We start from the raw sequence: 12,292 nt of genomic DNA, 5'->3' as shown, positions 1-12,292 counted from the left end.
CGGTTGTGGTGCGGCCAGTGATCGAATAGTTGGAGAAATTCCGGCATTGGATCGGCCGCCCACAGTCATTGGGGCAATAGTTGGAGCTATTCCGGCATTGTTCCGACTGTTTACCAGTCCGACTTGACCCCCCGTGATTCCCCGTCAGTGCGTTCGTCGTCGCGGCCTTTTACTCAGGCATAGTGCGTTAGTCCGTATTTTATTTTTTATTTTATTGTAATTTAAAAATCATGTTTATTATTAAACCTAATATGTTATATCAATGTAATTGTCATTAAGACATAGAAAAATAAATTATCAACTTTGTCATTAAGACATATTAATAAATTTTATACTTGTCATTGTGACATCCTAACCTATTCGTGGTACTGAACCACAACCCTGTATATAAAACATTGGTCCTTCGAACCGGATTAAACAAAACAAACCTAGACCTTATCATAAGTCTACCATAAACTCACATCAAGATGGTCATGCCAGAGTCTATAAAATACCTCGACGCCAAAGCTCGAGTGGTTCGAGCACTCGGCCGCATTACGAGGTTCACACAGGCAACCAATGAATATCTCGCAGACCAAACCAGTACAAGCAAACGGGCAAAGGTCGAAACCATGCTCTTAGAAGTAAATGATCTACGTGCCAATGTTGATCAAGATATCCAAGTTATGGAGACAGCAGTAGGATCAAAGACATCGCCTATCGACGTCACTGACAATACATGCAGCACTTCCCTGAGCGATTCATTTGACCAACTATATTACGATCTTATTGCTATGGCTCACTTACATACGATTCCATTAACTAAAGAACATGAAATTTCACAAAACCAGACAACTCAATTTGGAAACTCGTCGATCTATCAACTACCGAAACGGAAATTCCCCACCTTCTCCGGAAGTCTAAAAGAGTACCAAGGCTTTGAAGATCTGTTTAATTCAATTTTGTCGCATACTCCAGAACTCCAGGACGTTGAAAAATTTGAATATTTAAAGACATCTTTAGAAGGAGAAGCACTCTCTCTGGTATCGCATCTATCGTTGACCTCAGCCAATTACCAAAGTGCGTGGAAAATCCTACGAAGTCGGTACGGGAACAAACGTGATTTGGCACGTATCCATTTGGATGCACTTTTAGCACCTCAAAAGGTTACATTTGCCAACGCCGCATCAATTAAACACGTGATTAACATCATTCAAGAACATACAGCTGCGTTGGACAACCTGAATTTTATCACTCGTCAGTGGGGGCCAATTCTGGTGCACATATTCGAACAACACCTCGATTATGAGTTACGTTCTCGCTGGGAGTTACGGGTAGGAGAAAACTATTCGCCCCAGGTCAGCGAATTTGTGGATTTTTTACACACTCACATCCGATCGGCAGAAGTCCACCCGTCTAGCTCGACGTCAACGAATGAGGCACCACCAACTTCATTTAAAAACTCTAATACTAAAGCTCGCCATCGTCCCGTTGCCAAAGTTCTAACTACAACAGCTCCACAGACGCCCATTACTAAATGTGCGCTATGCAAAACGGTCCATTCAATACGTCAATGTTCAGTTTTCCTCAAGGAACCTCCCACTGAACGATTCAAAATAACAAAGACGTTAGATCTTTGCATAAATTGTTTGGGCTCCGGTCATTCATCTGCAGCATGTCCTTCGAAAAGCTCGTGTAAATCCTGCCGTAAACGTCATCATTCATTGCTTCATTTTCCAGAACAAAAGACATCAACAAATGATGTTGTTTCACCAATTTCAATGGTAGCGGTACATCCACGACCACAATCCATTCTATTATCAACCTTACTCGTCAATATCTCGTCAATCCATAAGGAAACCTACACTTTTCGAGCACTGTTGGATACAGGATCCCAAGTGAGCTTCATTACCAAAAAATGTGCCGATCGACTGTCATTAGTTCAACGCCGCTGTTCTGCCAGAGTGAACACTTTCTCAGGGGCATCAATTAATGCAGTGTCTGGCATATCATCGATCAAGCTGGCACCAGTAGGGAAAACTGAGCCTTGCATCCCACTCGACGTCTTCATTGTCAGTAAAATTACTGATGCAACACCGCAGTCTAGTTATTCATCTACTTCATGGTCACACGTAAACAACTTGGATTTAGCTGACCCAACATTTCACACTCCCGGCCCAGTTGACATCTTACTCGGGGCAGATGTCGCACCAACCATACTGACTGGTACTCGCATTGCAGGACAACCATTACAACCGACCGCTTTCGGAACGATATTTGGATGGATCTTGATGGGTCCAATATCACCAACATCCAGCAACCAAATGACCTCATTGTTAGTAACCACGAATACGACATTAGAAAAAACGCTAACAAAGTTTTGGGAGATGGAGGAACTCCCAAAGGTAAAACATCTAAGTCCTGATGAAATTCAGGCGGAGACCATCTTTACATCTTCAATCAAACGTCTACCCTCGGGACGGTTTAGTGTTGCCTTGCCATTTAAACATTTACGTCCAATACTAGGTGACTCCAAAGGTGGAGCGCTCAGAAGATTTCATGCTCTCGAAAGGCGTATGGCTCAAGATCCAACCTTGGGCAAAAAATACTCAGATTTCATGCAAGACTACTTGGAAAGTAAACACATGGAAGTAGTTCCCGAGAGCAATAAAATCACTCCTTATTGCTATTATATACCACATCATTGTATCCTGCGTCCGGAAAGTCAAACTACAAAGCTTCGGGTAGTTTTTGACGCCTCATCTCGAACTACTTCTGGACAGTCATTAAATTCCAGCGTGTACACTGGACAGAAGTTACAGCAAGAAATTACCAACATTCTGATTCGAGCTCGAGTACACAAGTTTTTATTCACTGCGGATATCAAACAAATGTACCGACAAATCCAAATTCATGCAACCGATCGAGACTATTTACGCATACTTTGGCGTTTTGAACCAGACTCACCAATTCAAGAATATCGCCTATGTACGGTTACATATGGCACCTCTTGTGCTCCACACCAAGCACTACGCACGATGCAATATCTGGCGACAATAGAAGAGTCAAGGTTTCCAATTGCTGCTAAAGTGCTGAAGAATGACATGTTTGTTGACGACATTCTTACAGGAGCTCAGTCAGAAGAGGATACCCTGTTCTGCCAACAACAGGTGATAGCTCTGTGTGCTCAGGGGAAGTTCCAACTAAGGAAGTGGGCTAGTAATCTACCCAGCATCTTACAAGCAGTACCCGCTACTGAATGCTCTATGGATCCCGCTGTACTATTTGATGACGAAGGGCAAGCAATACTCAAGATCCTCGGCATGCATTGGAACCCTACACAGGACTACTTTTCGTACCACTATCATAGTCCAAGCCTCACAACAACAAAACGTTCGGTCTTATCAGATATGGCACGTATCTTCGACCCATTGGGTTTCTTAGCACCCGTCACCTTCCTGGCCAAATATGTAATGCAATTACTATGGACGTCTGGAATTGGTTGGGACGATCTCGTCCCGGAACAAATACTAACGATTTGGAAGCGATATCAACAGGAGCTTAAAAGCATACAAACATTAACTATTCCTCGTCGAATCACGATAGATGGGCATCCAACATATGAGTTACATACATTTTCCGATAGCTCAGAAAAGGGTTATGCTGCAGTCGTGTATCTGCGTTGTATTAGTGGTTCCACGATTCAGTGTCACCTCATCACAGCAAAATCAAAGGTAGCTCCACTTAAACACGTCACCATTCCACGGTTGGAACTTTGCGGAACGCTACTTGCTGCAAAATTGTTGCATTCAGTCCATCACATTTTCGCTTCAATTATATCCATCACTACAATGCACGCGTGGACTGACTCAACCACCGCTCTGTCTTGGATAAAATCATCGCCTCATCGTTGGGCAACATTCGTCGCCAATCGTACAAGTCAACTACAGGAACTTACACCACCATCTATATGGCGTTATGTTCCCACAAATGACAACCCTGCTGACTGTGCCTCAAGGGGGCTCTATCCATCTGAGGTTCTTCATCATCCACTCTGGTGGTCTGGTCCCAGATTTCTCTATCAAGACCATAATACATGGCCACCAACAGTTATCAACAACGATCCTGATACGACAAATTCGGAAGAACGTAAAACTACTCTAGTAGTCACACTACATCAGACTGTCATCGAAGATCTATTAAATAAATATTCATCACTCGCTACAATCATACATGTTGTCGCATACTGTTCAAGAATCTTTACCAAATCTAAACCAATAACCATAAGGTTGTCTCCTCATGAACAAGTAGATGCCTTGCAACGGATCATTCGAACAGTACAAGGGCAATCATTTTCGGATGAGTTTGACAAAACAGGTAATTACTCCTATGCAAACACTAGCAAATTACGAAAACTCAGTCCGTTTCGAGATGATCACGGAATAATACGTGTTGGTGGTCGTCTAAATCATGCACCGATTCCATATGCACAGAAGCATCCAATACTTCTGCCACGTTCCCACCGACTAACGAACCTACTCATTGATGATTTTCATAAAGAACACAAACATCCCGGTGCCACTACTCTGCAAACAATAATTGCACAACAGTATTGGATAATATCTGGTCGCCAAGTCATTAGATCCCGATTAAGACTCTGTATTGCTTGCTACAAGACGCGCCCACGCAATCCACAGCCTTTTATGGGTGACATGCCCAAATATCGTCTGCAACAGATAAAACCATTTATGACAACAGGCGTAGACTATGCCGGCCCAATCATTTTAAAGTCCTCTACAACACGTCGAACGGTGCCCAGTCAAGTATACATCTGTTTATTTGTGTGTATGACAACCAAGGCATTACATTTGGAAGTGGCCTCAGATTTGTCATCCGAAACCTTTCTGATGGCGTTTTGTCGTTTCATCTCCAGACGCGGACCGATTGAACAAATACACAGTGACTGCGGAACAAATTTCAAGGGGGCGGCTAACCTATTACAGCCCGTCGATCAATTCACCCATTCCAAGGAGTATCAGAATCAGTGTCAGGCATATCTAACGGCTCGGAATATCAGTTGGCATTTTAACCCCCCTTCCGCACCACATTTTGGAGGATTATGGGAGGCTGGGGTCAAATCAGTCAAAACACTGTTATACAGAACCCTTGGGTTGCAACGACTAACATACGAAGAATTGAGCACATTGCTGAGTCGCATTGAAGCTACTTTAAACTCACGTCCACTGGGTGCCCTAAGTTCTGATCCATCCGAATTTGAGGCCCTTACTCCAAGTCACTTTCTCACTCTTATGTCCAGTACAGCCACTGTCGAACCTAATTTAGAGAAAATCCCTCTATCTCATTTTCAACGTTGGAGACTAATTAAGGACCTCCAAGTCCACTTCTGGAAACGATGGCAAAACGAGTATTTGCAAACTCTCCAAAGACGCAGCAAATGGACAAACCATAGTGACAACTTGAAAACCAATACCTTGGTCCTAATACGAGAACCAACACCTCCACTTCTATGGAAACTTGGTCGGATTCTCCAGGTGCACCCCGGCCAAGATGGGATTGTTCGAGTTGCTACCGTCCAAACCAGCACCGGAATCATCAAGAGACCAATCGTGAAACTCTGTCCACTTCCAACCTGTTAAACGCTGAACGCATTTAAGGTGGGCAGGATGTTTACGCCAAATTGTACTCACCTTATCTATATTATTATTATTACTATTATTATTTTTAATTGATACTATTATTATTATTATTTTAATTATTACGATTGTTATTAATATTGTTAATATCGTATCTTATCGTATATCCATATTTTACCATTATTATTATTCGCAACTTTCGGCGATTACACTATTCCGGTTCAATTCTGTCACAGAACACGGCACCTACCTGTTCAAGTCTGTCACAGAACACGGGACCGGAGCAGTGTTATCGCCGACAACGCACATATAAAAGGCTGTGCGAACGACGAACGAACAACCATTCCCTTACCAGCATTGTAGTAAGACCCACCCGGGCAGACTTACGCTTTGCTGGTAAACGGACTCCCCCAGCTTTGACGGAACCTCGTCGGACGGTTGTGGTGCGGCCAGTGATCGAATAGTTGGAGAAATTCCGGCATTGGATCGGCCGCCCACAGTCATTGGGGCAATAGTTGGAGCTATTCCGGCATTGTTCCGACTGTTTACCAGTCCGACTTGACCCCCCGTGATTCCCCGTCAGTGCGTTCGTCGTCGCGGCCTTTTACTCAGGCATAGTGCGTTAGTCCGTATTTTATTTTTTATTTTATTGTAATTTAAAAATCATGTTTATTATTAAACCTAATATGTTATATCAATGTAATTGTCATTAAGACATAGAAAAATAAATTATCAACTTTGTCATTAAGACATATTAATAAATTTTATACTTGTCATTGTGACATCCTAACCTATTCGTGGTACTGAACCACAACCCTGTATATAAAACAGTTATAGATACTCATATTCATATACAGTTATAATTGTATAACATATTTATTCAGATAATAATAATAATCAGATATCTAATGACATGCTGTTTTAGTTATAAGTTTTGTTTAGTTTTAGTTCAAAATAGTTTTGAAATTAAATTTAGTTTCATATTGAACCAAAAAAGCAAATAATTTAGTTATAACTACAAAATTAAAACTTAAGTAAGTATTGTGGTATTTTTTTTTTTGCGTGTAGGTATTAATTGAATTATTATAATTTGTAAATTTTGACGCGTGTACCTGAGTCAGGTTACCTCCGTCCGCCCTAATTAATTTAATTAATATAATATGTGCCTTTTCCGTAACCCGTATAACGAATAAAATTAGCCTATACACTATAATATTCGTTTGTATTTTGTTCGTTTTTCTTTTTTGCTCCGGTGCAAGAGCCTTAAATTGTCTTGTTTCACAGTATTTTTCTTAAAAGAGTAATTAATTTTTAAGAATTGCTTTAAATAAAAATATTTTATTAAAAGCAAAATTTAAAATGTGTTAATTTTAATACATACACCCCCGACTCACCCAGATACTAAGTTTGATAGATTTATAAAAAATAATGAACAATTAATATATTTTAGACTAAAATGGGCCCCCCAAAAAAATCTGGTGCCACGAATAGAAAAATTCAAAAACGAAAATTGGAAGATAATGATAAGTTGTCTAAGCAAATGAAATTATTTTTGTCGAAATCATTAGAAGATAATACTAGTAGGACGGAATTATCCAATGATTTACCACTTATTAATTCTCTACACCCTGAAGACTCTCAGGATCAGAAAGATCATGTAGACTTTTCTATTAATGTAGGAAATGATTTGTCTAAACAGACATCAACAAATAAAGATAATGTTTCGGTCGTTTCAGATTTCATAAATTCAATACCCTCCACTTCCTCGGATAATAATTTGGAAAATATTGTGCAAAAACCATTACATTTCAATGATCCGTCTTCTTGGCCTTTCATCAATGATAAAATTAGAACACTTCTAATAGAACACGGACCTAAACAAGGTAAAAATTCAGATTTTTCTTATTCAGAAAATTTTGAACAAAGAAAATTTTCAGCAGATTGGTTTTTTAAAACCCTCCCGAATGGAGATAAAATTGAACGAAATTGGTTAATGTATAGTGATGTTACAAAATCCATTTATTGTTTTCCCTATATGCTATTTCCTTCACAAAAAATGAGAAAAGCATTTATTACAGACACTAAAACTGGATTTAATGATTGGAGAAAACTTAGTCCGAGAATTCCTGGCCACGAAAATACATTTGATCATAAATCTAATGTTTTTACATGGAAACGTTTTGAAAAACGTTTAAGAGAAGGAAAAACAATCGATAAAGAATTACAAAAAGAAATTTTAAATGAAAAAGAAAGGTGGAAACAAATTTTAAAAATTATCCTTGATTGTGTTCGTTTTTGTTGTGTTAATAATTTGGCTCTTAGAGGTTCCAGTAATGATATTAATAAGTCTAATTGTGGCATTTTTTTAAACTCGATTGAACTAATAAGTAGTTACAACCCTATTATTGCGCAACATTTATCAAATTCCAATAGAAGAACTACTTATTTATCTAACAAAGTTCAAAATGAGTTCATTTGCTTACTTGGTAATTCTGTCAGAGAAAAAATAATTTCTAATATCAAAGAAGCTAAATATTATTCTATAATTTTTGATTCAACGCCCGACATTTCACATAAAGAACAAATGACTCAAATTGTTCGTTATGTAGTTGAATCCAATGATAAATATACAATTGAGGAAAGTTTTATCGATTTTATAACTACAACTAAAAAAACAGGCCAAGGGTTAGCTGAAGAAATTTTAAAAAAACTTTCCGAAGATGGATTAGAATTTAAAAATTGTCGCGGTCAAGGTTATGACAATGGTGCCAACATGGCTGGAAAAATTAAAGGTGTCCAATCTCGATTACAGGAAATAAATAAACATGCATAATTTTGTCCTTGTACTGCGCATAATCTAAATTTGGTTGGAGCCCATGCATCTCGAGTTTCAGTCATAATGGTAACTTTTTTCGGAACAGTACAAAGTATATTTAATTTTTTTTCTAGTTCGACTGCTCGTTGGAACATAGTATCTCAGTTTTTAAAATGTACATTGAAATCTCATAGTGATACACGTTGGGAATCGAAGTATAATGCTGTACATTCATTACTTACTCAGTTGAAATATGTTATACAAGCATTACAACACATATCTGAAAATTCAGAATTTGGGGATGGAGTCCCCGGTGCTCAAAGTCTACTTGGTTTAATTAATGTTGAGTTTGTTTATCTTTTGGTTATGTGGGACTCAATTTTAAATCAAGTATATAAAGTTAATATTACCTTGCAAAAATCAAATATTTCTATTTCTAATGCATCAAAAATTGTGATGGGCTTAAAAAATGCTTTGGAAGAAATGCGAAATGAGGGATCAGAAAATATTAATATTTTAGCAAATAATGTATGTAATGAAGCTGAAATTTCAACAATATTTAAATCTAAAAGGCCAAAAAAAATTAAGAAAATGAGTGGTGAACAAGCATCTGATTCAACATTTACTATACAACAGGAACTTAAATTGGAGTACAACCAAGTTATGGACACTTTAATTTCACAAATATCTTGGCGTTTTGAAGCATTGTCGAACATTGCTAACGATTTTGAATTTCTTTCTGGGTTCCATCTTAATACGTTGTCGATTGAAGATCTTAAAAAACACGCTGCTAATCTAGTTTTAAAATATAGTTCAGACCTGAATAGTGAATTACTGAATGAAATTGAATGTTTTAAGTATCAAGGAGAAGCGATTATACCTAATTTAAAAATGGCAACTTATTTAGATATATTAAATGGCATAAAAACATATGAACTAAGCTCAGTGTATCCAAATTTAGTTATCGCTTACAGACTATTACTTACTTTTCCTGTAACTGTTGCATCTGGGGAAAGATCATTCAGTAAACTTAAATTAATCAAAACATATCTCCGTTCAACCATGACTCAAGAAAGATTATCGAATCTTGCTATACTGTCAATAGAAAATAAAATAACACAAACTATCAATTTTGATGATGTTATTGAAAATTTTGCATCGATCAAATCTCGAAAAATAAGTTTATGAAAATCTAGTCAAGTACTTATTATATTTTAAAAACTTAATTATTATAGTATTTTATTAAGACTATTTACTATAAATCCATTCAAAAGTTTAGTAATATTAAATTAAGAATTAAGATAATATACATTTTTAATACTTGTAACCTAAATAAAAATAATTAACTCAGTGATGCGATTTTTTATTTTGATTAACATATTAACTTAAATACTATTTACTTCAAACATTATCACCTATTTTAATAACATGTTTATACTATTTCATACTTATAATTTATAACTATTATATTATATATTATACAGATTTGGTGAATTTCTGAGTTCAAATAAAATGTATAATAATTATTAATACTATTGCATTTGTCAATATTATTCACAAAATATATTCAAAAAAGGCTCTCTCCTTGTTTACATATCATCTTTAGATGTGTTTGTACAATTTACATGTCGACAAAAATGTTTAATGTGAAAAATAAGGTAAATCTGACAATTCTATCTCCGGCTCTTCCCTAATGTTTTTACAAGTATAAAAATATTTTTAGAGGAGGTGGGGGCGCTAGAAATTATTCTTCGCCCCGGGCGCTGATTATGCTAGGCACGGCACTGTTATTAGGTAACATTAAAAGTTCAAGAAAAGGCTTATAAAGAAAAAAATGTATGTTTATAAAACAAGGATAGGATGTTTATGATTTTGCAAATTTATTTTTTTTTACTGACACAATTTGTTGATTTTTTATTAATAATTTAATTTATCTCTACATATATATTTATACTGCATTTTTTTCACATCTTTATTTTTTTATGCATATTTTTCAAATTTTCATGCATATTTAACTGTTTTTTAGTGCATAAACATCCTAACCAGAGGCGTATTTATATATTTACTGCTTGTAGGCCTGCGGAAAATTGCCGCCCTTAATTATGGCAAAATAAAATTTAATTAGGTAGGTATGTAAAACAAATTTTAATTATATTTTAAATACAAAAACATAATAATTAAAGTTGAAAAATATTAGAAAAAAAAAGGAATTACAAAATGTTTGTATACATTCTAAATATCTTACATAATAAATTATTTATTAAACGATCGGTTTACGTCGACATTTGGTTTTGGCAAATGCGTCAATTAAATCCTCGCAATTCAATTCTTTTAACACTTCATTTTCTATAGAGAATAATGCTAAGCTGTTTAACTTCTCATCATTTTGAGTGGACCTTAAGTAGTTTTTTACACGTTTGAGACATGAAAACGATCTCTCGGTAGTACAATTGGATACTGGTACACTTATGAAAATTCTTAATGCAGTGTCAACATTTGGAAATATTTCAATATGTAAAGATTTTTCTCTCAAATACTGACACAGTGTGATTGGAGTTAAAATATCGATGTCAATATCGATATTTCTATTCAGTAAATAAGATTGCAAATGTAAGCATTCTGACGAAAAAGTATTATCCAAATCATTCGGGTACATTTTTTGCAATTTCTCAGCGGACTCAACTATTTTCAAAGAATTTAAAGATGTAATTTTTAGTAGTACTTCGAATAAATCACAAAACGTTTTGTAGGACTGGTGTCTTTTTTCAAGTTCATTAGTAATTTTATCAATAATAACGTAAAATGTTTCAACTCGAAATTTATCTCCACCACTTAACTCAGTTTGTTCGGCTTTTTCATCGAAGTGTATTTTTTTTTTTTTTTTGTCGATTTATATCAACATTGTACTCGGTAATCTTTGATATTTTTTTAGCTTTAGTTTCATATTCATTAAAATTATCTCGGGTTTTTTGTACTAGATTAATAAGTGATGTATAAATTTGAGAAACTTTATCATTTCCAATTTCAACACATTGTAGTTGCTTATTTGATGCATTAAATCGTTCTAATATATAATTCCAGAAAATTACCATAAATGATGTTTCTAAATTTTGCATTTGATTATAAAGACTATTTGATTCATTTCGCGTAGCACATTTTTCGAAAATGTCATCCTTGATAGTGACCAATGCATTAATAATTTCGTCCCACGAATTATATAATGCTCGACATGCGTCTGCGCGAGCCGACCACCTAGTATTCGATAAACTCTTAATTGTATTAGCATTATGTTTTATATTTAATTGCAAAATTGACCATCTATGCGTTGATGCGGAAAAAAAGTTGTATAATTGTTGTAGAAATCCAAAAAACATTGATGCTTGTGAGCAACTTTCAGCAGAAGATATGCCAACTAAATTTAACGAGTGTGCGCTACATGGTACATAATAAACAAGTGGATTAATTTCTTTTATTCGTGCCTGAACTCCACTGTATTGACCTGACATATTACTAGCATTATCGTAGCTTTGCCTTCGACAGTCAGAAATGTCAATATCGTGTGATTTTAATGTATTGGTAATGGCATTAGTCAAATCTAAAGCTTTATGTCCTTGATTTGAAACAAAACATAAGAATCGTTCTACAGGAAGACCTGTTTCGAGGACATATCTCACCATAAATGATAATTTGTCGACATGCGAAATATCTGGCGTCGAATCAATACTTATGGAAAAATATTTTGATATTTTTAATTCTTTAACAAAATAATGTTTTAATTTTTTCATCCTTAATAAAATAAACTCATCACATATCACGTGAGGTAAATACGATGTAGAGCCACTAC

The 12,292-nt window shown here is 35.9% G+C and overlaps 2 protein-coding genes across 2 annotated transcripts; both read left to right on the top strand.

The window, feature by feature from the left end:
* The first annotated feature begins 467 nt into the window (after positions 1-467).
* On the top strand, positions 468-5,636 carry LOC132933315 (uncharacterized). The gene has a single exon (XM_060999620.1). It carries the CDS (start codon positions 468-470, stop codon positions 5,634-5,636), a length of 5,169 nt encoding a protein of 1,722 aa, XP_060855603.1.
* Positions 5,637-9,039: 3,403 nt separating this feature from the next.
* On the top strand, positions 9,040-9,636 carry LOC132933314 (52 kDa repressor of the inhibitor of the protein kinase-like). Its single transcript, XM_060999619.1, has one exon. The coding sequence runs from the start codon at positions 9,040-9,042 to the stop codon at positions 9,634-9,636; it is 597 nt and encodes a 198-aa protein (XP_060855602.1).
* The last annotated feature ends 2,656 nt before the right edge of the window (positions 9,637-12,292 follow it).

The sequence above is a fragment of the Metopolophium dirhodum genome, chromosome 1 (genome assembly GCF_019925205.1).
Source record: "Metopolophium dirhodum isolate CAU chromosome 1, ASM1992520v1, whole genome shotgun sequence".
Taxonomy (NCBI): Eukaryota; Metazoa; Arthropoda; class Insecta; order Hemiptera; family Aphididae; genus Metopolophium; species Metopolophium dirhodum.
This window is presented reverse-complemented; position numbering and strand designations above follow the sequence as displayed.